The sequence below is a fragment of the Lepidochelys kempii genome, chromosome 28 (assembly GCF_965140285.1).
Source record: "Lepidochelys kempii isolate rLepKem1 chromosome 28, rLepKem1.hap1, whole genome shotgun sequence".
In the NCBI taxonomy this organism is placed as follows: Eukaryota; Metazoa; Chordata; order Testudines; family Cheloniidae; genus Lepidochelys; species Lepidochelys kempii.
Genome location: NC_136407.1, coordinates 3648340 through 3675192, shown reverse-complemented (window position 1 = coordinate 3675192; position 26853 = coordinate 3648340). Strand labels below are relative to the sequence as shown.

At 47.6% G+C, this 26853-nt stretch overlaps 2 protein-coding genes across 2 annotated transcripts in view; one reads left to right on the top strand and one right to left on the bottom strand.

Annotated features, from left to right (window-relative positions):
- Positions 1-26853, top strand: part of LOC140904242 (uncharacterized) — a 165802-nt gene that overhangs the window by 43239 nt on the left and 95710 nt on the right. The window lies entirely within an intron of this gene.
- LOC140904243 (uncharacterized) lies at positions 603-24856 on the bottom strand. The gene is made up of 5 exons (XM_073326719.2): positions 24668-24856; positions 17916-17998; positions 15019-15145; positions 6896-7009; positions 603-6526 (listed from the first exon to the last, which is right to left on the bottom strand). Exons 2-5 carry the CDS (start codon positions 17937-17939, stop codon positions 5574-5576), a joined length of 1218 nt encoding a protein of 405 aa, XP_073182820.1. The 5' UTR covers positions 17940-17998; positions 24668-24856; the 3' UTR covers positions 603-5573.

Sequence of the window (26853 nt, the reverse complement as noted above, 5' to 3'; positions counted from 1 at the left end):
CTTATTTTCCCTTGTGATCGTCTGAGCTCTCACTCCCCACCCAGCTACAGCTGGAGCTAAGAGAGATGCCCCCCCATTGCTCCACTTTGGGAAACAAAGTGTTAATTCAGAGGAATCTGATAAGGCTCAGATGTGGAGTAGCTGATCTCCACTCAGATTCTCCACAGTTCCAGCCCCTGTTGCTTACTGAAATAAATGACACAATATCCCAGTTAAATGTTGTGACGTTCCCCTCTGGTGTTATCTGGACTGGTGATCTTCTAGGTCTCTCCAATCCTTGACTCTGGGAGCCAGCCTGACCCTGCTCTGCTGTGAGAATCCCCCCTCCTGGGCTGGTCATGCACAGCCTCTGGCATGTAAACTGCTCCCAGCTACTTGCAAGCGAATTACACTAGCCAATATCTCCGGTTCCAGACACAACCCTAGGAACCTCCCTCTTGCAGTGTCCAGTTGTGTCCGCTGGATGCTGGAAGCTTATATGAGTTTGTCAATTTAACAAAGAAATTGATACGTACCAGGCTTGTTATCCCAAGGAGAGCCTCTGACACACTTCATACCAAACACACTGCCTCAGGTAGAATAAAAAAACCACAAAATTTATTAACTATAAAGATAGATTTTAAGTGATTATAAGTCAAAGCATAACAAGTCAGATTTGGTCAAATGAAATAAAAACACAACAGCTGATCTTAACACTTTCAGTGTCCTTAAAAACTTAGATACTTCTCACCATAGGCTGACTGGTTACTTTTCAGCCAGGCTCTCCCCTCTGATCAGCATTTCAGTCCCTTGGTGGTGGTGTCTGTAGATGTAGGCAGAAGAGAGTGAGCATGGCAAAAATGTCTCTCCCTTTTATCATGTCCTTTCTTTCCTCTTGGCTTTGCCCCTTGTCCCATGCTTTCAGAGTCAGGTGACCATTACCTCATCACAGTTCCAAACTGATCAAAGGAAGGGGATGACTCCCTCAAGTGTCTAACAGATTCTTTTGTTGCTGCCTAAGCCAGTGTCCATTGTTCCTGTGAGGCTGGTCTGGGTTTGTCCCATCCATGCCCTGATGAGGTGTGAACTGCCTCTCTGTTTTTGCCTGGGCTTGCTTTAAGCCATGAGGATACATTTTCAGCCTCCTAACTATATACATGAAATTTTAACCTATAAGCTTACTATAACATTACTGTAACAATTACTATAACATCACTATAACAACCATGCTCAGTGCATCATAAGCCTTTCGAAGACACCCAACATGACAAACTTTGCATTGGATACCACACAATCATTTTACAAGGATGAACATGGGGGTGCTGGGTGTTTCCCCGAGGTACAGAGCATCACACATGTTTTATTAACATGAACAAATAAAACCAAGAATACACATCAGTATAAATGATTATAAATACTACTCAGCTAACTAAAGGTTAAACAAATGATAAAGTGATGATAAATGATAAAACATTAATAAAAAATGATAAAGTTCAGGTCAAATCAGTAAATCAATGAGTTAACAAGGATATTGCACTGGAATCAAGTCATCAATTTAGCCAAACCATCAGATTAATACAGCAGAAAATCAGCCCTTATAAATCCTAAACCAGCAACCTAAGGGGGCAAGTGCGTATTTAGTGATGCCGAAACCCCAATCAGAGATTTTTTACCCAGGCAGTGCATTCCAGATTTAGCCAGCTGAATATTTCAATACCGAAACCAAATTATTGCTTACATTTAGCCCCAAATCTCAAAGCTAATAAGATTAGATTTCACTCTTGTGTAGCTAATACTTCTCATCGCCCTCTCACCCCAAAACACAGATACAGACCTTATTGAAACATTAGTTAAAGAAGTTCAAACAGCTCTTGCTGAACAATACATATCAGACAGCTCAATTCCTTGGAATGCTTCCATAGGTAAAGGAGCATGCATGCAGTCATTTCATAGGGCAGAGTTTTAAGGCTATTAAGATTTGGGGAACTATTCTTCTTAGCATCTTCCCTGTGTAGTTTTCAGAGGTGTTCACACACACACACCCCAACTGAGCCGCAGTTACACCCCAATCTAATAGGAAGGCTTGGAAGGATCCACGTTCATTAAAAAAAACAGACAAAAATAGAAAAAGGAAAATAAATTTCAAAGATTACAAGGGGTTGGATCTCTGCAACTCTTTGTCTTTGGATTCACATGGAGTAGGAACCATAGCTGCAGCTGAGGAACCAGGTAATGGCACAGATGGTCCAGCACTTCAGGCTAGCTGGCTTTTCAGGTACAGGGAGACTACTGAAGGCTGCATAGCTTGTCGACCTTGTGCTTCATTCCCCAGATGGGATCAGTCCTGGGATCCTGGCAGTCAATCTCTCTTAGATGACTTCCATAACTTAGGAACGCAAGACTGGTCATACTAGGTCAGACCAATGGTCCATCTAGCCCAGTGTGCTGCCTGAGAGTGACCAGTGCCAGATGCGTCAGAGGGAATGAACACAACAGGCTTGTTGATTGGAAAGCTGAAGGACTTCCACCCTTATCTTTAACTTTATTGTTGTACATTCAAGTTTACCACACCTCCCCCAAGGTCTCTGGGCAAATCAGGAGTGAACCACTCCTTTGATACAGACGTCTCCCACTCCAGTTGAAGTGAGGCAGAGTTTGGGCCAATGTCAGTTTGAAAAAGCCCCGCTTAACCCAGCAGTTTTCTCAAAATATCTGCTGTCATAATCTGCATGTAGTGTGGATGTGCAAACCCCAAAGGTATCAAACATGAAAGAAACATAAGGCCAGTTATGGGGAGGTTTCCATGGCCAGACCTGAGGGTTAAACAGCTGGGCTCGAACAGCTGGGCTCCTCAAAACGAAAAGGGGCCTCAGCACCCATAAAAATAACTGGCTGCAAAAATAAATCATCATGCATCCATCACCATTTTAAAATCTGACATCTCCTGCCCGATGTGTTTTTGCTTAGTAAACAAGTGAATTGGGGAACTTTGTGGCTGTTACCCTCTAACTGCATAAAAGGTTACACATCTTGTCTCAAGCAATTTTCCTCTTAACAGAAAATTTATTTTAAAGTTTATCAAAATAAATTCCATTTGAAATAGAAATAATTACAGTCTATACTGGGTCTCTGTTCTCGTACATGCTATTTCTCTCACATATTCCCCCACTCTAATTCCTTTGGAGTGAGGTTTTACTTTTCAGGATTAGCCACCATTTCCTATATAGTAGGAGGGGGTAGGGAGAGAACTAGAAGAAAACTTTCAGTGTTACAATATAATTCAGGTTATCACATAATCAGCCTCCTGCTTTACACTAATTAACTTCATGTTTAATTTCATTGTCGCTGATAATTTATTCAAAGATTACAAAATATAAACCTATAGGGCAGTTTTCTCTTAATTCCCATTTTCACACAGTGAGCTTTTTGTGAAGTCACATTCTACAATAACCTAGGAGCCTTCCATTTCTGTGAATTCATTTCTCCCCTGCTCTTCTCCCAGAAGTGTGGGTGGAAAGGGGTCTCACACTATGTGGGAAGGTTGCATCATCAGAAAAACCACCTGTGCTCTATTTTCACACTTTCTAATCTTTCAAAGTAGCAGGAGGAGGAGAAATGATACAAATGCATTATATTGAAGAGCAAAATTTAGGTTATGTCCACACTCCTGCAGAAAGTCGACCTATGCTACGCAACTCTAACTATGTGACTAATGTAGCTGGAGTTGACGTACCTTAGGTTGAGTTACCATGGGATCTACACCGCAGGGAGTCAACAGGAGAAACTCTCCTGTCGACTTACCTTACTTTTCTAGTTGGGGGTAGATTACAGGGGTCAACCTGAGAGCGATCTGCTGTTGATTTGGTGGGTCTTCACTAGACCTGCTAAAACAACTGGTGGATGGATCTCAAAGCGTCGATCCCGGCTGTAGTGTAGATGTAGCCTAAGAGACCAAACCACAGAGTCAGGACTCAGCATTTATGTATCCTGCAGTCTGAACTTGGAATCTGATATATTCCCTCATTTGCGCAGCATGAAAGTGCTTCTTGTCCAACAAGGCAGCCAGATTGGGACCCATAGGCATGGAATGGCTCTGAAGGAATCAGCTGTTTCTCTCTGTGCTTCATGAAACTTTGGATCCAAACGGTAAAGGACAATTGTTTCTAATTTAATCATGGCATCCTTTAGGACCATGAGCAATGCCACTTAACTAGGGAGAAGCATTCTAAAAATAGTTTACCTGGGCCACAGGTCACCATAGCGTCCATCTCTGGGGTGAAAATCAACCACTCGTACCTGCAATTTCTACCTGAGTTCTTGTCAAATCTTTGACCTTACTTGGAGTAATTTTACACTTCTCTGGCGTAGAATTCTTCACCAATCACACAACAAATCAGTAGCGATAGTGAGGTATAACTCCCCCAAATATGCCCTTTTATTTCTTTAATCTGGTGGCACAGATTTAAATTAGGGACTAAATTCAGGTGCGTCTTAGAATCCCTGTAAGACACCAAATGTCAGGTATCTATTAACAATAGGTATCTTTCTGCAGCTCTATCACATTCCACACGGATTTCATTTTCTACACATTTGCAGCATCTCCCAGGGGTGAGCAGAACAGAAATGTCATTTCCATTTTCCCCATCTCTACCTAGCTAGGGATTGCATTTCCCAAATAATAGGCAACATGCACCTGATTAGGAAGGAGCTATCTTCAGGAGCCATCTCCTGCAGGGCCTGGGTCACAACTGCTTTGGGAGCCAGATGCATGGGTATTTTGCTTAGTTACAAGTCACTTACTAGGGAATCCTCTTCCCAGCCCTTTAGAAAAAATATTGACCTAACCAATTGAACAACAGGGAGATTGGGATGGTGATGGGGTATAAGGAAATCCCTGATTTACCCTATATTCTTCTGTTGTTACAGAGGGTGAAATGACATTTTTCCCTATCCCTGCCCTGTTCCTGCTCTTTGTTATAGTTCAATATATTTTAAATGAGGAAAATGGTAGTAAAAATATCTGCTCTCCAGCACAACTAGAAGCAACATCAGAGCAACTGGGAATGAAAGAATTTATTCCCAAAGGGGGAACCTTATGACTAACAATTGCTTTGAAATGGGGGAACAGTATAACTGGGATGCTCAGGGTTTGTTTTTAGACGAGGAAAAGTGATGGAGTTTAGGTCAGGCCAAGGGGAAAGCTAATGCCAACCACTGCACCTGGGCTGTATCTGCACTACAACTATAATTGTCTTTTTACACCAAGATCACTAACTTGTGCAACCAACACCATGTACAGTCCTAGCGGATGTAAGGCACAAGTAGTTTTTGCCTCAGTGTAGCTTGTTGGGATCAAACCATCTCTCTGGAGCTGATGAACATTCCTGGCTGGATGGACACACACTCTTATGACTCAAAAGGAAAGGAGTTGATAGAAAAGATCACAGGACCTGAAAGAAGGGTGAGCTGCAAAAGGCAGAAGCAGGCAACTCATCTGGGGGAGCTGAGAGACTACAGTGAAGATGGTGCAAAGATCGCTATGTGGGAATTAGCAATGCGATTTAAAAACAACAAAAAAAACACTTTGGCCAGCCCTAGTCAAGGCATTTGTTACAGTTCTCGCCCATGTGGATTTTCTGATGTCTAATAAGGGCTGAGCTATGCCTGAAGCTTTTCCCACAGTTATTGCATGTGTAGGGTCTCTCTCCACTGTGGATTCTCCAATGTATGGTAAGGGCTGAGCTGTGCCTGAAAGGTTTCCTACACTCAGAGCACGTGTAGGGCATCTCACCCGTGTGGATTCTCCGGTGTCTAATAAGGGCTGAGCTATGACTGAAGCTTTTCCCGCAGTTATTGCATGTGTAGGGTGTCTCTCCACTGTGGATTTTCCAATGTATGGTAAGGGCTGAGCTAAGCCTGAAGGTTTTCCCACACTCAGAGCATGTGTAGGGTCTCCCTGCGGTGTGGATTCCCTGGTGTCTAATAAGGGCTGAGCTATGACTGAAGCTTTTCCCACACTCAGAACATCTGTAGGGTGACATGCCAGTGTGGATTCTGTAATGTGTGATAAGGTTTGAGCTCTGACTGAAGCTTTTCCCACACTCAGAGCATGTGTAGGGTGTCTCTCCGGTGTGGATTCTCTGATGTATAATAAGGTGTGAGTTATAACTGAAGCTTTTCCCACACTCAGAGCACGTGTAGGGTTTCTCTCCTCTGTGGATTCTCTGATGTGTGAGAAGGTCAGAGTTCACATTGAAGCTTTTCCCACACACATGGCATGTGTAGCATGTCTCTTCCAAGTTAATTCTCTCACATTTAATAAGGTCTGAGTGGCTACTGAAGTTTTCCTCTGGGCTGTGCTGACTCTTACAGGCTTTTGCTTTTTCTGGGAGCGCACAACTTCCAGAAACATTCCCTTTGGATTTTCCTGATAAGATCCCATGTGCTTCTCTTTGCTCAGCATCTTCCTGCCAGGGTTTCTCCTCGTTCTCACTCACCTTCCCATCACCCGATGGGAGAGAGAGAGGATCCAGACATAGGTCACTTCCTGTGCCGGAGAGAAAAGAAATCTCAGAGAGAGGAATGGAAAAAGGGATGAACAAACCAAAATATTTGCGGGAGAGATCAAGCCTATCAGGAGCTGATTTTCCCCAAACCCTTCCCCAGAGGAGAGAGGAAGGGGTCAGTTTTGGTCCGCATCTCACCATAAAACTCAGGCGAACGCGAGATCGGGGAGGGACCTGCTGCCAGTTGTCTGTTAGGATAGGTGGGAAACCATGAGTGACTTCTGCCATTATGATTCCACACCTGCTGGGAACAATCCTAAACTCGAAGAGCTCACAAGGGCTTTGTAGGGCATCCCAAATGTTTCCTGAATTCAAGGACAATTTTTGAATTGGTTTAACCAATTCCTTACCTGTGCAGGCAGCTCTTGGGAGCACTTCTTTCTCAGATCCCTGGAGATCTGGGACCCACAGCTCTTCCCCTCGTTCCAGCTGTGAGATCACATCAGGTTTGGAAACTAGAAACCCTGCTCAAGACAAAGAAAACAAGGGAGGTCAGTGGAATTTGTGGGATATTTGTCACAAAGAACATTCCATGGTTTTAACCCAGCTCATTTTTAAGCTATAACATCCCAAGGCCAGCTCAGAGTGGCAGGAGAGTTATTATTATAAATCATATTCATTACCTTAGTGCCTAAGGGCCAAATAAGAGTGGGTCCCCATTGTGGAAGGCACCATACAAACACAGAATAGTAGATGGCCCATGCCCTGAAGAATTTACAATCTAAATAGACAAGACAGACACAGAATGGGGGAAGGGGTAGAACCCACCAGCCGAGTGAACTATGTGAAGGCAGAGTGACAGATCTGATGAACACAGGCATCCATCTTGAGACTACCGTATTTAATGTTACAACTAGGGCCAGTGTTTTCTAGAAATTGCCGTTATGACTGCATTTTTTTCCGAAGTTACTCTTCATTTCTGGAATCACCCTTCACATCCGTAATTGCTGAACAGAGGGTGGGTGGGGCATGCAGGGTCACAACCCCCAGATTTCTGCCCAGAGACACCTGACTCATCCCCAGGGTGCAGAGCAGAGGTGATGTGTGGGTAGGGCACACAGGGTCATGACCCTCCTGCCCCAATTTCTGCCTAAAGACACCTGACTTTTCCACAGGGCGCAAGGCAGAGGCTGGGGGCTGGCTGAAGTTGAGACTTGCTGCCAATTTCTTCCCTCCTCCATACAAGTCTGGGCTCAGCAAAACCACTGTGGAGTTTCCCCTGGGCAGGGAGGGCACTTGGCAGGGGGACGCCGGGCTCCCTCATCATGCCGCAGAGCAAACGGCGCTCGCACCTGCTCTCGGCTGTGTCCACAGCATCTCTCCTCTGCACACAGCTGGTTCATGCCCCTTCTCCCCAGCACACAGCTGGCTCTAGGCTCTCAATGCCCAGTGTCTGGGCCCTACCTCCCCCAGACAGCTGGCTCCTGTCCCCTCCCCACAATGCACTTTCATGCAGTAAAGGATTACATATTGTTCATGTTTGTCAATATGTATTTCTTGTATTAATACAATGCATATCTGAAATTTCCAAAACATACAGCTTTGAAAATCTGAAATTTCTCTATTTTAATTGCCAGCAAACACTGGCCCTAGTTATGACTGTTATCTGTATATTTGAGCCAGCCCTTGAAAGCAACCAGGGAGGGTTGAGGGATGGGTTTCCTATACAATCTGGTATCACTAAGGGGTGATGAATGCCAGATCTCAAGGCTAGTTATGCAGATCTCCTGCTTCTTAAGCTTTGCCCCATGCCAAAAGGGGCAGTGACTGATTATACGTCTTTCAGGAGACTGAAGAAAACAGACAGACTTTTTGGGGAGAAACAGCTGAGTCTGAGCTGACTGAGGAGGATTTCTTTGGGATACAAACTGACATGACCTGAAAACCAAGAGGTAACTCCTTAATACACTTTGGAACTGATCAGGGATCCCCACAAGGACTGATGAGGGGGCCATGGTAAATACGCATTTAGATCCTTTGCTTGTTTTATATCTTTTCTCCATAAGACTTAACCTCTGGCACACTGTCATAGATCCACAGGATCCGTGCAATGCCCTAGCTTTTAAAGAGTCCTTGGGAGGTGCCCCTGGAGTGCACTAGACCCCCAAGGGGTCCCACTCTTCCACAAGGATAGGCCATGTAGCGTCAACACCTAAGACTGAGCCTCTGGCTTCAAGACTCCTATTTCAACCTGTGAACTCTGCCAGCAGGTCCAGCTGAATGACACTCCTCTTCAGAGACCGTTCCTCATTCACGCTTCAATGCACCTCAGCAAGCTTTTTCTGTGACACTGGGCAGACTTTTAAAACATAGCAGGGTTTATTAGGCAACTGAAACACAGCATTAGAAGGTCCTTAGATGAGGACAGAGAAGCAAAGACGACAATTTAGTCCATACCGGCCAAGGCCCTTGAGCCATGCTGCTGTTGAAAACAGTTCGATTTCTTTTCACTGTGCCTGTCCATTTGTCTTCACTCCAGTAGAGCTCCCTGCGTCTGCGAGCCCAGTTCTTCCTGCTCCCAAAAACATAACGAGTCCATGTATGCTTCACTCAGCCAAGCGGAGATCCTCCCATGGCCAGGTGACAATTATTCCCTTGTCTGTCGGGTATTCCACTGATGTAGTTTGATCCCAGCCAGTCCTTAATGACCCATTCAGATCACCCATGACAGCTACGTGACAAAACACCTCATGTCTCCTGCTCTTTATGATCATAGCAATACCAGTCATAGAGGGAAACTGAGGTGTGAATTGGCATCATACAAGTATCACCAAAATTCCCACTTCTATCTCACACACACACTGCTCACAGCCCTTGGAGAGAAAGCAAAGCACAGGAACTGGACGTTAGTCCAGTGACCACAGTGGAGGACAAGCTGCAATCCTCCAACCCTGGTCATGTGGGTCCCTACCCATAGAGAGGGGCTGGCTAAAGGCCCGATACCTGAGAGGGCATTCCTTGAGCAGACCATGAAGGCAAATCAAAGGCTTAACTACCCCAGAACTGACACATCACAAAAGCACATTTTGGGGAATTAGGAAATCTAGTGACTCAGGTGTAATGGGAGGGAGATATGTAATGTGGAAAAGGCTGGGGAATTAAACACTAAAATTCAGGAGCAACAGCCTCTAATTCTTCCAGAAAAGGAGAATGTAAGAAACAAGAACTGGGCCACGCAACCTCAGGAGGGTCAGGCTCAGAGATCCAAGGAGCGTGGAAGGAAGACAGCTTTCATAGAATCATAGAATATCAGGGTTGGAAGGGACCTCAGGAGGTATTTAGTCCAACCCCCTGCTCAAAGCAGGACCAATCCCTAACTAAATCATCCCAGCCAGAGCTCTGTCAAGCCTGACCTTAAAAACCTCTAAGGAAGGAGATTCTACCACCTCCCTAGGTAAAGCATTCCAGTGTTTCACCACCCTCCTAGTGAAAAAGTTTTTCCTAATATCCAACCTAAACCTCCCCCACTGCAACTTGAGACCATTACTCCTTGTCCTGTCATCTTCTACCACTGAGAATAAATGCCTCCATCCGCTTTGGAACCCCCTTTCAGGTACTTGAAAGCAGCTATCAAATCCCCCCTCATTCTTCTCTTCTGCAGACTAAACAATCCCAGTTCCCTCAGCCTCTCCTCATAAGTCATTTGTTCCAGACCCCTAACCATTTTTGTTGCCCTTCACTGGACTCTCTCCAATTTATCCACATCCTTCTTGTAGTGCGGGGCCCAAAACTGGACACAGTACTCCAGATGAGGCCCCACCAATGTCGAATAGAGGGGAACAATCACGTCCCTCGATCTGCTGGCTATGCCCCTACTTATACATCCCAAAATGCCATTGGCCTTCTTGGCAACAAAGGCACACTGTTGACTCATATCCAGCTTCTCGTCCACTAGTAGGTCCTTTTCCGCAGAACTGCTGCCTAGCCATTCGGTCCCTAGTCTGTGGGAGACCGTGTCAAAAGCTTTGCTAAAGTCAAGAAACAATACATCCACTGCTTTCCCTTCATCCACAGAACCAGTAATCTCATCATAGAAGGCGATTAGATTAGTCAGGCATGACCTTCCCTTGGTGAATCCATGCTGACTGTTCCTGATCACTTTCCTCTCGTGTAAGTGCTTCAGGATTGATTCCTTGAAGACCTGCTCCATGATTTTTCCGGGGACTGAGGTGAGGTTGACTGGCCTGTAGTTCCCAGATCCTCCTTTTTCCCTTTTTTAAAGATGGGCACTACATTAGCCTTTTTCCAGTCATCCAGGACTTCCCTCGTTTGCCATGAATTTTCAAAGATAATGGCCAATGGCTCTGCAATCACAGCCGCCAATTCCTTTAACACTCTCGGATGCAACGCGTCCGGCCCCATGGACTTGTGCATGTCCAACTTTTCTAAATAGTCCCTAACCACTTCTTTCTCCACAGAGGGCTGGCCACCTACTCCCCATGCTGTGATGCCCAGCGCAGCAGTCTGGGAGCTGACCTTGTTCGTCAGCTTTCCGCTGCTGCAGATGGGGATATGGGGACAAGGCTCTCCTCAAACTCTCACTCCTGTTGATCCTGACCTGATTTTATGGCCTTTGATCTATGACCCAGTCTCAGGTCTTGTGGGTAATTTTATAGTCGTTAGAAGTAAAATGTCATTATCAGAGTGTTGCTTATTAGTTTGGAACATGCATGGAGGGGCAAGGAAGTGAACAGAAATAAATGGGTTATTAAGCTTGCTATAGTTAAGAGCCTGTTACAGTAGGTTGAGGCTTTGTGGGATTAGTTATGCAAAAGTCTGGGATTTACCGGAATAGGCCTAAGGTCAGATATTTTGCACCCTCATTTTGAGAGACTAACAAGGAACCACAAACAGGTGCAATATCGCCACAGGATTCTGAAAGAAGGAAGTTTGGGGCAGGCTTTAGCAATTAGGTTGCTATGCAGAATCTCAGCAGTTGGACTGTATTCATATATTGGAATTAATATATAAATGATGTAAATCTTGAGTATTAATGCTTGGTGCTTAATTATGGACTTCCCAAAGGCCACATATGGGTTGGGGCAGCTATTGACATTATTGTAATCAGAGTAAAGGAGCAGAGTAAAGGAGCCATTCTATTACCATAAGGAAGCATATAAAATACCTCTCCTAGTAACCATTTTTTCATTTTGTTGGGTTCTCAAGACAGTGTAAATGGAATCAGGACCTCCCTTCTGATGGTCTCCCTTGCCCCTCGATCTTTGTTTCCAATGGTGTCCATAACTTGCAAGTATGCACAGTGCAAGACCCTCTTTACTATACTTGTCTTAGTCTAATCGTTAAGTGTATTGATCCTGGCCTATGATTTCAATTATAACTGTCTGTATTAAATCAAGATTCTGTGTGTTTCACCACTTTTCATCTTCTCAGTTAACTTTGAATAGCCAGGTACAGGGGCGAGTTGTACCCCAATACGTAATCGTATAGGTGTAAAAATCACACAGGCTACACTAGCATCCTGAGACATCATCAACAAAGTTTCAGAGGAGCAGCCGTGTTAGTCTGTATCCGCAAAAAGAAAAGGAGGACTTGTGGCACCTTAGAGACTAACCACTTTATTTGAGCATGAGCTTTCATGAGCTACAGCATCTGATGAAGTGAGCTGTAGCTCACGAAAGCTTATGCTCAAATAAATTGGTTAGTCTCTAAGGTGCCACAAGTCCTCCTGTTCTTTTTGCATCAACAAAGTGCCCATTTGTGCCTGGGTAGCGGCCCTGCTATGGGAGGGAGGAATGCAGGAAGGACTCAGGATCGGTGGCCAGGGTCACCATGCATAGAGATGGGGAGGTTATATGGGGTAATGAGTGGGAGAGGGAGGTCAAGAGTTAAAATAATAATATTTGGGGGGGGGGATGTATAATGAAGTGAATCTGAACAGAAATAAAACTGGAGTGTAGGCTCTAAAGCAGAGGTGGGCAAACTACAGCCCGCGGGACCCTCCTGCCTGGCCCCTGAGCTCCTGGCCGGGAAGGCTACCCCCGGCCCCTCCCACGCTGTCCTGCCTCCCCCACAGCCTCACCTCACCGCAGGCGCAATGCTCTAGGCAGCGGGGCTATGAGCTCCTGGGACAGGGCAGCTGCAGAGCCCGGCCTGACCTGGTCTCTGTGCTGTGTGGTGGCGGCGGCAGCATGGCCGGGCGGCTGTAGAGCCGCCAGCCACCGGTGCCCAGGCAGCGCAGTAAGGGGGAGGGGGGCTGGATAGAGGGCAGGGGAGTTCGGTGCGGTGGTCAGAGGGCGGGGGTGTGGATAGGGGTCAGGGCAGGAACAGGGGGTTGAATGGGGGCAGGGGGTAGTCAGGGGACGGGAAGAAGGGGTGGTTGGATGGAGCAGGGGCCCCAGGGGGGCAGTCGGGAAGGAGGGGGGGTTGGATGGGGCAGCAGGGGGCAGTCAGGGGACAGGGAGAAGGGGTGGTTGGATGGAGCAGTGGCCCGAGGGGGGCAGTTGGGAAGGACAGGGGGGGTTGGATGGGGCAGCAGGGGGCAGTCAGGGGACAGGGAGAAGGGGTGGTTAGATGGGGCACGGGTCAAGGGGTTGGATGGAGTGGCGGGGCGCAGTTAGGGGGCAGAGGGCCGGGGGGGGGGTCAGGGGACAGGGAGCGGGGATGTGTGGATGGGGCAGGAGTCCCGGGGGAGGCAGATAGAAGGTGGGGGCCTGGCCACAACCACCTCCTGTTAGGATATAGATATTCAGGCCTGTCTGTAAAGGCCTATACTCTAAGAATTTAGGTGTATTCTTATCACTTGGCTAGTGATAGAGGTATAAAAGAAAGAATCAAAATCACTGTCTGCTGGTGTAAGGGCCTTCTCTTACTGTGACAGTTTGTGGCCCTGTGCTTAGGCTCAGGCCTTTGGCTAAGCAGCAGAGGCAGCCATAAGCTGGGAAGCGAACGGTCACATCCTCACATTCCAAACTAGTCACATTGAAATAAGGTGCTATTGGGCTGTTAGGCACTATCAGGACAGGATTGTATTCCTATCACCTCCAGAGAAAGGGAAGTGCCTAGAAAATGTAAAAGGAAACTTAGTTTGATAGCATCCTGTCTGGCAAGAACTCACTTATCAATAGCTGGGATGTGAAATCCTCACTTCTGCATTGTTTTGTCATTATAGTTCCCACTTTGCTGTTTGTCTGTATAATCTCTGTCTGGTTCTGTGATTGTTCCTGTCTGCTGTATAATTAATTTTGCTGGGTGTAAACTAATTGAGGTGGTGGGATATAATTGGTTACATAATCATGTTACAATATGTTAGGATTGGTTAGTTAAATTTCAGGAAAATGATTGGTTAAGGTATAGCTAAGCAGAACTCAAGTTTTACTATATAATCTGTAGTCAATGAGGAAGTGATGGGGTGTGGGTGGGGGTGGGCATGTGGGTGTGTGAGATGGGAACAGGGAATGGGGGTAAGAAAATTGGAATCATGTTTTGCTAAAGGGGGAAATGGGAACAGGGAATGGGGGTAAGAAAATTGGAATCATGTTTGGCTAAGGGTAGGAATGGGAACAGGGACACAGGTGTAAGGCTCTGTGGTGTCAGAGCTGGGAAGGAGGATACTAAGGAAGGAAACTGGAATCATGCTTGCTGGAAGTTCACCCCAATAAACATCGAATTGTTTGCACCTTTGGACTTCGGGTATTGTTGCTCTCTGTTCATGTGAGAAGGACCAGGGAAGTAAGTGGGTGAAGGAATAAGCCCCCTAACACCTCCCCTAACTGGCCCTCCATACAATTTCCGAAACCCAATGTGGCCCTCAGGCCGAAAAGTTTGCCCGCCCCTGCTCTAAAGCAACAAGGCCTGGGCAGGGAGTCAGGGTTAAAGGCCTCGGATCCCCCACAGCTCTAGATCCCCAAACCTCTCCTCCTTCCCACTGACCCACCCAGACCGCCTCCTGGGTGCCCTTCCTCCACAATCCCCTCCCCTTCTTCCCATTACTCTCAGCCGTCACCACCTCCCAGCACCTTGGGAGCTTCTTGTGTTCCCTCCTTGTCTCTCACTACTTCATCCCTCCGTGCTCCTTATTACCTCTAATCCTGCACACACCCTCCCCATGTCCTGGCACCCCAGAATTAGCTACTCCCCGCTTCTTCTCCCCTCCCACGGCTCTGTTCTCCCTTCAACTGTGGGCTCTTGAATGGCAACATTATGCGCTCTCCTATCAAAAGAGGCGCTCATCTGACAATCACACAAGCCATGCATGAGTCATACACCTATTTACGCAATTTAGAATTCTACAGGTGACGTATTTTCCTCTTAAAATGAGAAGACATGAAAGCTCTAGTTATTAATATAGTTATTAATGTATCCAATAACCATACATTAAATGCAATTTTTAAATGACTGACGGCTCCAAAAAGGCATATGTCCAAAAATTATTCTAGTGGGTATAAAGTTATTACTACTCTGGTTCTTTAGAGATCCCACAGCTTCTAATAACCCAGGGGACAGGACTCCTTACCCAGAAAGACCACCGTCTCATAGTTCTCCTGCATTACGTCTCTGTAGAGGGCTCTCTGAGTGGGGTCCAGCAGAGCCCATTCCCCCTGCGTGAAATACACAGCCACCTCCTCGAAGGTCACCAGCCCCTGAAAGAGCAAAAGTCCAACACTCAGTACCTGCTGCCCCAGTCACAACCCCACTATTCACGGAACAACAGCACCAGGTAAATGGAAGCTCCAGAAGGCACATGTTAACAGAGTCCCATCCCACCTTGCTTAGAGCAGCCAGGAGGCATCAGAGGGTAGAAAGAGAGAATCTTTGTGTCTCCCAGCTGACAGACAGAGGCAGGGTCTTCACATTTAATCACATAACTACTAGCCAGAGCTTGATATAGGAGATGGGGCTGTCTCTGCACCCTGCTGGTGGCTCCCTGGTAGGAATCCCAACACTCTCCAAATAAAATATATGGAAGAAAGGGGAGGTCAATAGTAAAGAATATAAATTAGAAGGTCAGAATTGTAAAAAATTGGTAAGGGAAGCTATCAGAAATCAATGACCAATGAAAATAAAAAGGAAATTATTAAAAGTATATTATGTACAAAATGAATCCTAACAATGGTAGTGGTAAATTACTAGACGGAAATGGCAGAATTATCAAAAATAATGCAGAAGAGGTAAAAGTGTTCAATAAATATTTCCTCTCCTGGATTTGGAGAAAAACAGATGACAACACTCTTTCCATTCCAACAATAACTCTTGAGAACATTAAATAGCAGCTATTAAAGTTAGACATGTTTAAATCAGCAGGTCCAGATAACTTGTATCCAGGAGTTTTAAAAGACCTGGTGGAGAAGCGTGGTGGACTGATAATGTTGATTTTAATTAGGACTTGGAACACTGGGGAAATTCCAGAAGACTGGAATAAAGCTAATGCTGTGCCAATATTTAAAAAGTGTAAAAGAGATGACCCAGCTAATTACAAGAGTGTCAGTCTGACATCGATACTGGGCAAGATAATGGAGCAGCTGATACTGGATTTCATTAATAAAGAATTAAAGGAGGGTACTGTAATTAGTACCCTATCAAACTAACTGGATAGTTTGATAGTACTCCTAACTATATCAAACTAACTGGATAGTTTGATAGTACTCCTATCAAACTAACTGGATATCCTTATTGGATGAGATCAAAAGTTTGGTTGCAGCAAATAGTATTGATGAAATATACCTAGACTTCTGTAAGACCTATGACTTGGTTCAGCACAATATTTTGACTAAAAAACCAGAATGATACGAAATAAACACGGCATACATTAAATAGATTAAAAGCTGTGATTGTTAAATAGCACAGGTCCAAGAATCAGTCCCTGCGGGAACCCACTAGAAATAAATCCACTCGACCATGGTTCCCCATTACAATCACAGTTTTTAATCTATTGAATGTATGCCATGTGCATTTTGTATCATTCTAGTTTTTTAGTCAAACAATGAAGAAGCCAGACAGTGCTGATGGCTCATCAACAAAGACAATGGACCGTGGAAGAGCTTAGCCTTCCTGTGAATGTTTCAGCCAGACTATGAGTCATGGCTACTATGACTCATAGAATCATAGAATATCAGGGTTGGAAGGGACCCCAGAAGGTCATCTAGTCCAACCCCCTGCTCAAAGCAGGACCAATTCCCAGTTAAATCATCCCAGCCAGGGCTTTGTCAAGCCTGACCTTAAAAACCTCTAAGGAAGGAGATTCTACCACCTCCCTAGGTAACGCATTCCAGTGTTTCACCACTCTCTTAGTGAAAAAGTTTTTCCTAATATCCAATCTAAACCTCCCCCACTGCAACTTGAGACCATTACTCCTCGTTCTGATAGACTCAGCAAGTCATGCAAGGGCATGTGACCAGACCACATGACACTGGACTCCATTTTGGTACCTGCATTTTTCCACAAACTGGACTGGGAATGGACTTTGGAACAAAGGGCTCCCGCCATATGGAAAAGCTACATAAGGTGGGGTGTGACATCATCTCTTGGCCTCATTTCCCACACAAGAGAACTCCTGGAACAAAGACTGCACTGGGGGAAGTGCTGGTCCCAGGCTAAAGGAATTTCTAGCCTGTGTATAAACTTGGTGAACTGCTTCTATCATCAGTCAGGGTGAGAAATTGCTAATTCAAATCGTATCTATCTAGCATGTTAGGCTTAGTTTGCATTTTTGTTTATTTGCTTAGTAATCTGCTTTGATCTGTTTGCTATCATTTATAATGACTTAAAATCTATTTTTTGGTAGTTAATAAACTTGTTTTATGCTTTATCTTAACCAGTGTATTTTGATTGAAGTGTCTGGGGGAAAAAAATCTCAGCTTGCTTAACACAACCTTGTTGTGCACCTCTTTCCCACATCAAAGGGAAGGCAAACTATATTAATGAGCTTACATTGCACAGATCCCTCTGCAGTGTAAGATGGTATAATTCTGGGTTTATACTCCAGCAGGGGTGCAAAACTGGGGAGCTGGGAAATTGGCTGTTGTCTTCTATCTGTCCTTGAGTGGCTTAGGTAAAGCACTCAGGTAGCTTTGTTGGCTGTATGATGCCACTTGTTGTCATGCTGGGTGATAACAGGGCCTGGAGAGGCTGGCTGAATCTCCAGCAAAGCAGTGTGAGAAGGGCCAGCCCAGCCTGAGGGTTAGAAGGCACAGCGGTTCCTAGAAGCCCGCCAGACTGCACCCTGGGGGTGACAACCCATCACACCCCAGATTACACAAGTCTCAGCAGGTTTGCCACATCCTGTCCCCTCCCTTTCTCCTCCCTAGATATTTCTTGCCTTCCACCACCTCTAGCAGCTCCCACCCTCCTATGCATTTACTGCTCTTCTCCCTTCAAGCAGAGCCCACCACCAGCTCCCTGATAATCCCTTACCTGAGCCAGCTCCACTGCAGCCATTTCTTTCCCCCTGTGAGGACGGGATGATCTGGTGCAAAACCTGGATGTTATTCTGTAGCCTGCCAGGGCGAGAAGGGCAACGTGAGAGAATTCAGATGGGGCTTTTGTCCATTCCATAAGCCGATTTCCCCTAGGATTTTTCCCTGCTAATGGGCATTCTAGGTTCTGCCACAGTGTGAAGCACAGAGTGACCTTATTCCAGTACAGGCCTAGCCCCCTCCCACCAGGGTGTAACCCTCTGAGACATGGTGAAACCCTCCCAGTAACAGAATCTCTGAACCAAAGGCTAAAGAAGAGCAGAATCAAATAAGTCACTTTGGGGGATTCTGAGTCATTGTCCCCAAGGCAGCTGTCTCAGGTTTACAAAGTTGTTTGGCTCCAACCTTTATAGAGTCTCTCCTGGGAGTGCCCCCTTTCAAGGGCTGGGACTAGTTTTAGCTTTTGGCAAGCATGACCCGGGGGGGCTCTAAGACTGGTCCTTCTTGCCTCAGCACACCTGGTTTCTTTCTGTGGCTCCCCAGTGAGTCCAAATGAGTAGATACTCCTGATAGAGACTGTGAACAGAAGAATAGCCCACTGCGTCAGACCAATGGTCCATATAGCTCAGTGGCCAATGACAGGTGCTTCAGAGGGAATGAACAGAACAGGTCATCATCAAGTGATCCATCCCCTGTCACCCATTCATAGAATCATAGAATATCAGGGTTGGAAGGGACCCCAGAAGGTCATCTAGTCCAACCCCCTGCTCAAAGCAGGACCAATTCCCAGTTAAATCATCCCAGCCAGGGCTTTGTCAAGCCTGACCTTAAATGTGTTTGCTTTGTCAAGCCTGACCCATTCCCAGCTTCTGGCAAACAGAGGCTAGAGACACCATCCCTACCCATCCTGCCTGTGACACTGGCAGATGGGGTGTTAGCTCTTGCAAAAGCCCCCATGTCTAAACTGAACATGGACAAATGCAGAGCTGGAATCAGTCTGGCTTACCTGTGTTAGTATTGTTAGAATAGGTTGTCAAGGTTGAATCCCCACTCTGTCACTACAAGTGCAGAAGTGGGGGCATGCAAGGATTTCAAAAATTAATACTGGCCACTCCAGGCTTGTATTAAACTCCCACGGTTACTCTTCTCTCTGACCTTGGCTTGGTAAATGCTGCCACCACCCAAATGCAAAAAAACCAACCCCTTTGAACCCAGGGAGGAGCATGTGGGAATTCCTCCCTGTGGGGTACCTTCAAGCCCTTTCACACACACGCCCCCCATGATGTTATTGACGTGAACTGGGACCGTACAGATCATTGTTCCAACCAAAGTCCTGTAGTGGCACCAAATCTTGCATAAAGGGGGTCAAATGAGATGTCTAAGACAAGATTATGGTTTGCTGATTATGCTATCTGTAGGTGTGTATCATTTTTGTAGTTAAAGTTATCAATATTGGCTCTATACTGTCTGTATTTCAAACTTATGCTAAGCTTCTGGGTGACACCCCAGACAAGTTGGTGTCAGCTCTGCCTAGCCTGCTTGATGGCCCATTAAGGACCATCAGCGATACAACTGACCCATTGAGAGAAGGCAGACACGCCTTGCGACTCAGCAAGGTGTGCAGGGACCTGCCTATGGACAGAACTCTGAGGTTTTTCCAGGCCATGGGATGGACAGCTTGTCTTTCAGACAAAGAAAGAAAGACCACATGGCAAGAGACTGTAAAAAGCTGCTGCAGCTCCTCCATCTTGTCTTCAATCCTGCTTCATACCTCTGGAGGGACTTCGCTGCACTGAAGCTTTGAACCAAGGACTGAAAGACCCATCCCAGCTGGGGATGTTCTCCAGAGACTTGATTTGAACCTGCAGTTTATTCCATCACTGCTATAAGCCTGAACCAAGAACTTTGCCGTTACTGTATGTAATTGATTCCATTTAACCAGTTCTAGCTCTCATCTATATCTTTTTCCTTTTATGAATAAACCTGTAGTTTTTAGATTCTAAAGGATTGGCAACAGCGTGATTTGTGGGTAAGATCTGATTTGTATATTGACCTGGGTCTGGGGCTTGGTCCTTTGGGATCGAGAGAACCTTTTTTCTTTTGCTGGGGTATTGGTTTTCATGACCATTTGTCCCCATAACGAGTGGCACTGGTGGTCATACTGGGAAATTGGAGTGTCTAAGGGAATTGCTTGTGTGACTTGTGGTTAGCCCGTGCGGTAAAACCAAAGTCCTCTCTGCCTGGCTGGTTTGGTGTGCATATAAACCCCAGCCTTGGGCTGTAACTGCCCTGCTTTAAGCAATTTGTCCTGAACTGGCACTCTCAGTTGGGTCGCACCCGAACCAGCATTGTTAAACCCCCCTCCAGGGAAGAGCTGAGAAAGAAAACAAAGGAAATTAGCTCTGGCTATCAGCTAATCAAACAATCAAACCTCTTAGGCCACCAAAAATCCAATCCTGTTCTTAAAAAAGGTAAATTTTATTAAAAACAAAAAGGGAAAAAAGTACATCTGGAACTCAGGCTTTTTGCTAGATCTCAAAAGAAACAATTACACAAATTAAGCACCCAAAATAGCTTTCTTGGGGGTTCAGCTTAAAGGTTACAAGTAACAAAAGCATCTGGGGTTAGCACAAAGGAGATCCACAAGCCAAAATAAGAAATAAACCTGATCATGTCCAGCTAAACATTCTGATCTACTTACACATTTGAAGTTCAGATAAGTAGTTCTAGGCATGATCTGATGATTTATGATCATACCTGGCTTAAGCTTTACACAGCATTGCTACTGCCCTCTGTTCCCCCCTTTCCTGGAGAGCAACAGACAAAAGGAAAGTTTCCTTCCCCATTTAAAAAAGTTCTAGCCTTCCCATTGGCTCTTTTTGTCAGGTGCCCACTTTTTTCCCCTTTACCTGCGGGACTTTATAACCCCTTACAGGTAAAGCAAGTAGAGAACAGCTACCAAGAGGGACTTTATAGCTAACTGACTGGCTGGGTGTCCATAAAAGGAAATGAAGGGGGTGGGGGAGCTTATCACATAAGTATTAGAATTATAAAAATGTGTTTAGACTTTATTGAATGCTTGTGAGTTGCTGCCTGGGTTAATATCTGACTAGTTGCATCGTGAGCCTCTGTGGCTCTGTAAATCACCAGACAGGAGAGAGGCTTCACATAGGTAAAGTGCTGGTATGATGGAGATGGGGGAGAGAGGCTCTCCTGGCTCCACTCCCGTTAGGGTATGTCTGCACTACACCAGGGAGTGGGGCTTTCAGCCTGGGTCCACAGACTTGTGTTAATGATGCTCAGGCTAGCACATTAAAAATAGCCGTGTAGACATTGCAGCTCAGGATGGAGCTCAGGCTCCCAAGCCTCCCCCTGCTTTGAGAGACCGAGCTCCAGCCCAACCTCCAACATCTACACAGTTACATATAGCCCACCAGCACAAGTGTGCAGACCCAGGCTGGGAGGATCTCTCCCAGAGGCAGTGTAGACTTACTCATTATGTGCTACTTCCTAGGCTTTGCTTTTTGCAAGGCTGATCCCCACAGCTCCACTACTCTGAGACAGGCCCTTCTGGAGGCAGTACCCCTTTGTGTCATGACAGCGCTTCAGTGAGTCCGAATGATTGGAGACTCCTCCTAAACACCATCTCTTTTGGGTGCTGCAGTCATAAAAAACGATTACCTAACTTTCATAACGGTTGTTCTTCGAGATAGGTTGCTCATGTCCATGCCCTTCTAGGTGTGCATGCACCCACATGCGTGGCCGTGGGAGATTATTGCCTTAGTGATACCCGTGGGGTCAGCTGTGGCGCCCCCTGGAGTGCCGCGCTCATGCAGTGGCATATCAGGTGCAGTTGGCCCTATGCGTGCTCAGTTCCTTCTTGCTGACAACTCCGATAGAGGGGCAGGAGGGCGGGTAATAGAATGGACATGAGCTACACATCTCAAAGAGCAGCAGTTAGGAAAGGTAGGTAACTGTTTTTCTTCTTTGAGTGCTTACTCAGGTCGATTCCATTCTAGGTGACTCACAAGAAGTGTCCTCGGAGGCAGGCTCGGAGTTCACAGTCTTGCAGCTTGCAGTATTGCCCTGCCAAAGGCAGTGTCATCTCAAGCTTGCTGGGTAAGAGCGTAATGAGATGCAAATGTGTGGATGGATGACCAGGTTGCAGCCAGACAGATTTCTTGGATCGGCACCTGCACCAGGAAGGCTGCTGATGAGCCTGCGCCCTAGTGGAGTAAGCCATCATGATAGTCGGCATGTTCATAAGAGAAATGGATGCAGGCCGTGATCCAAGATGAGATTCTCTGGGCAGACACTGGGCAACCCTTCATCCTGTTTGCGACAGCAACAAACAACTGCATTGACAGTCAGAACAGCTTCATTCTATCTATGTAGAAGGCCAGCACGCATCTGACATCCACGGTATGCAGCCTGCATGCCTCATCCATCGCATGAGGCTTTGGACAAAAGACGGATAAGTATATGCATTGACCCGTATGAAACTGGGAGATGACCTTGGGCAGAAAAGCCAGGTACAGACGCAACTGGACCTTGTCCTTATAGAAAACCTTATAAAGTGGCTCCAACATTTGATAATTACATGGAAAAAGGCAAAATCTGACAGCTGACATCAATGTTCAGTCCTTAAAAAGACAAGGATGGAAATCTGGTGAATTTTTACAAAATAGAAAGGGAAGTGGAAAAGTGTGAGGGATTTTACATCGATAGCCAATAGTAGGTAAAGAGGTAGAATTTGAGTGAATTTCATATCGTTACTTGACAAATCAAAAGAAAATGGAAAACCTGCAAAAATTTTCTATCAATATTCAAGAATTTGAGCAAAAGTTAAAATCAGAAGATATTTTATGTTAAAGTTTAATAATTAGAAAGAGTGAAAAAAATCTTAGAGAATATTAACTAGAGAGAAAGCCAGGCAAAAGTTTGCGATATTTTAGAATATTCTTCTGAAGAAGAGCTCTGTGTAGCTCAGAGATTTACCTCACCCACCTTGGCTTTCTAAATGCAAAGCAGTGCCCATTCGAGAGAAAAACTGCAGCTACTTATACATTTGGGGATAAATTAACTATCAACTGTAGCCCATAGATCCAGCTTTAACATTTATTTTATGCAGCAGTAATGCAAGGAATCTACAGGCTTGTATCCAGTAAGATATTGGCTTCAGCAGTTAGCATAAGGCTTGAGGCCTATGAACTCTGGCACAGATAAACGGCCTAAGGGTCATCCCTAAGTTTTGGAGAACTGGAAATAGAGTGTCTAAGGGGAAATTTGGGCCATGATGACACCAGCCAACCACAGGAACATGAGCTAATGCCAGCTTTTGGATAGAACGTCCGCAGATGCGTCACCACAGAAGTACCATGGCAATTAATAGACAAATATGTTAAGTTGTATTAATGGTCTCACTAACCCAGGAGAAGGACACCCCAACACTGGTAGGGTGAGGAAATACAAATAAGGAACAGAGGAGAAACCCTACTGAATATGCATTAGACTGAGTGGCATCAATGTAACATATTATAAAAGTTGTGAACGTGCCACGATGATGGCTACTCATTATGATGAGGAAGGTGATGGGGATAAGGAAGATAATGACTAACATTTCAGGTTGTTCTGCAAGGGATGATGCGAGTATATGGATGTTCAGATGTACATTCTGTATTATCTCTATCTTACTGAGTTACAGTGTTTGTGACTTTGCTAACTGTAGTATTAAAGCTTATGCGCAAATAAATTGGTTAGTTTCTAAGGTGCCACAAGTCCTCTTTTTCTTTTTGTGAATACAGACTAACAGGGCTCTGACACCTATATTATTAAACTATTGTAAATATAAAATAGTTCCTACAGTGAGTGTTGCAACTGTGCACATCGGGGTTCCCAACTATAGATCTTGGGACAAGAACCTGTGAACCCTCAAAGTGATAACTGGGAATTCTTAAGTAATCAATATAATTAATACATAATCCAAAGATCAGGCTACACAACTCAAGAAAAGGACCTGCATGTTGCTGTAGACAGCTCAGTGAAAAAGTCCACTCTCACAGCTGCCACCAAAAAAGCTAACAACATGGTAGGATTCATAAGGAATGGGATGGAGAGTAATATCAAACATTTGTATATAAATCGAGGGGCAGCCTCTAATATCCTGGGACCACGATGGCTGCTACAGACTGCACACAGGATATTTTAGATCTATCTTTGAGAACTGATGAGGAAATAGGTCAAAAGAGAAATATTTGATGATATGATAGAAAACAACCAAGATCTGAAGGGATTTTATATTGATACTTGTATTTGATCATTAGAGGAAAAAGGGGAAGAATTCAGGAAAAATGAATCAGTCTTTGAGACCGAAGTGACAAAAGCAGAGAGAATGTCATTAACCCCTCCCCCGCTCTTCTCCCCCTGTGACCTCCTGCCTGCCCAGAGACAGGTCCACCTCCCCCAGCCCACACGGTCTGTCCCCTCCCTCCATCTCTGGCTCATTTGTCATCCCCCCCTTCCGAACCTAACCCCCCACCCCCGTCGGCGCCTCTGGGGCAGCCCCGGCTGGAGCCGCGGGCAGGGGGCCAGCGGGGTCACTGCTGTGCACGCAGCTCGGAGCCTGGCCCCAGGTGCAGGAACAACCAGGGGGCAGGTTCCCGGGGCGGGGGGACCTGGGCCCCCTTGTGCAGAGGCGCTTCCCTGCCTGTCCGTGCGCCCCGAGCCTCCCCCGAGCCCTTGGTTAATTACCTGCAGGCCCCGGCCCAAGGCCTGGTCCCAGCTGGAGAGAGCCCCCCCGGCCGGGCACGGAGGGGTTAATGACGGCCCCCCCCAGCAGGGACCCCAGGGGGAGCCGCAACTGCCCAGCCCGGGCTCCCGGGGCACACGGAGGCAACAGCGTCTGGCCCGGGCCCGAGCCCGAGCCCCGCCCCCAGGAGCTGCCCCGCCCCCGGGCCGGGCCCGAGCCCCGCCCCCAGGAGCTGCCCCGCCCCCGGGCCGGGCCCGAGCCCCGCCCCCAGGAGCTGCCCCGCCCCCAGGAGCTGCCCCGCCCCCGGGCCGGGCCCGAGCCCCGCCCCCAGGAGCTGCCCCGCCCCCGGGCCGGGCCCGAGCCCCGCCCCCAGGAGCTGCCCCGCCCCCGGACCGTGCCCGAGCCCCGCCCTCAGGAGCTGCCCCGCCCCCGGACCGTGTCCGAGCCCCGCCCTCAGGAGCTGCCCCGCCCCAGTCTGGGCTCGAGCCCCGCCCCCAGGAGCTGCCCCGCCCCTAGTTGGGGCTCGCACCGAGCATGCGCAGTAACAGCTGCTGAAACCGTGCCTTACCAGAGCTGGAGAGGGTGAAAGCGCCCCCGCGGCAGGCTGGGAGATGTAGTTCCTGACTCTCCCGAGAGCGGAAGTGACGTGTTGCGGGAGGGATTAGGAGTCGGGCTCTGAACGCGCGTGGGGTGCTGCGGCTCTGCCTAGCTCGCGCGGGGCAGTTGGAGCCTCTCCCAGGGCCGGAGGAGGGTTTTGTGTCTCCCGGCTCTGGGCATGCGCAGATCGGGGGGCGGGGGAGAGTCGGGCATGCGCAGAGGCGGAGCTTGCCCGCGGCTGCTCCCCTGGGCTGCGGGGCCGAAGGGTCTGTGCCGGGGAGACCTTCATCCACCCCCCGTGCCCGGCCCGGGCCCCGCTCCCGCCGGAGCCGCCCTGGGGCCGCCCCGGGCTCCGCCCGCCCCGCTGCGGAGCTGCAGCCTCCAGGTACCGGGGCGAGCCGTGGGGCCGGGCGGTGACTCTGCCCCAGTGTCCGGGGGGGGGACCAGCCCCCCCGGGGTCCCTGCGTGGGGCCGGGCGGGGGGAGACCTGGGGAAAGGGGCGGAGGGAAAATGTCGGCGCAGCCCGGACATGGCCGGGGGGGGGGGGAGAAGAGCCGGGGCCCCCCGAGGGGCGGGGAGGGAAAGGGGGGGCTGAGATCCCCTCGGATTTACCGCTGCCCCCTCCCCTGGGGACCCCCCCGCTCCCGCCCTGCCCCCTTTCGCTCCCGGCAGCGACGAGCAGCAGCCCGGGTGACCCCCCCCTTCCCCCACCTCCCTGAGACGGGCTCTGCCCCCCCGCCCGGACCCCGTTTCCTCCCCACTTCGCGCGTGGCCAGTTCAACAGCTCAGCCCCAGGTGTCCCAGTCCCAGCTACTTCCCCTGCCCCTACCCTGCCCAACCCAGCAGCCCCCCACCTCCCCAAGACACCGCCGGCTAGTCACATTCCCAGCCCCCTCTGCCAGTGACCTTCTGACTCCAGCCCCACTCCTTTCCCCTGTGAAAGCCACATCACCCAGGGCTCCCTGCCGGCCATGTGAATGTGAGGCAAGAAGAATCCATCCCACTATTTTGTTGATTGAATATCACTGTTTAATCCCCTCAAATTTCTCCTCTTTTTCTCTTGAACTGTTGAACGGTGACATAAAATCTTCCCAGATGTTGGTGCTTCTCTCTTATAGTGGCATATATTTCGTTTGTGCCCCATTTTCTCCTCAGTTCTGAAATACTGATATAAAAGTCTTGAAAATCTTTCCGCTTTGCTCTCCAGGTGTCTGACTGAGATCAGGGCTCTTATACTGAGCGTCCCCCAGTATGTCAGGCAGTGCACAGACCCTGACCAAGTTTGGGGCACTCGTGCCAGGAACTGAACAGACCCCTACAGAGAGCAGGGACCTTGTTGTGCCCGGTGCTACAGTGACCCTGTCTGAGCTCCGTGCCTCTGTTGTGCCAGGCCCTGCATCAACACCCAAGTGAAATCAGGCTCTCATTGGGCCAGGTGCTGCAGAGACAGCAAACAAAATCAGGAAGTTGTTCCTGGAGCTGCAGAGACCCCAGCTGAGATCTATGCCCCTGTTGTGCTGGGCACTGTAGAGACCCCAACTGACATCAGGCCGCCCCATTGTGTCAGGACCAAGATCACAGCCCCCCTTGT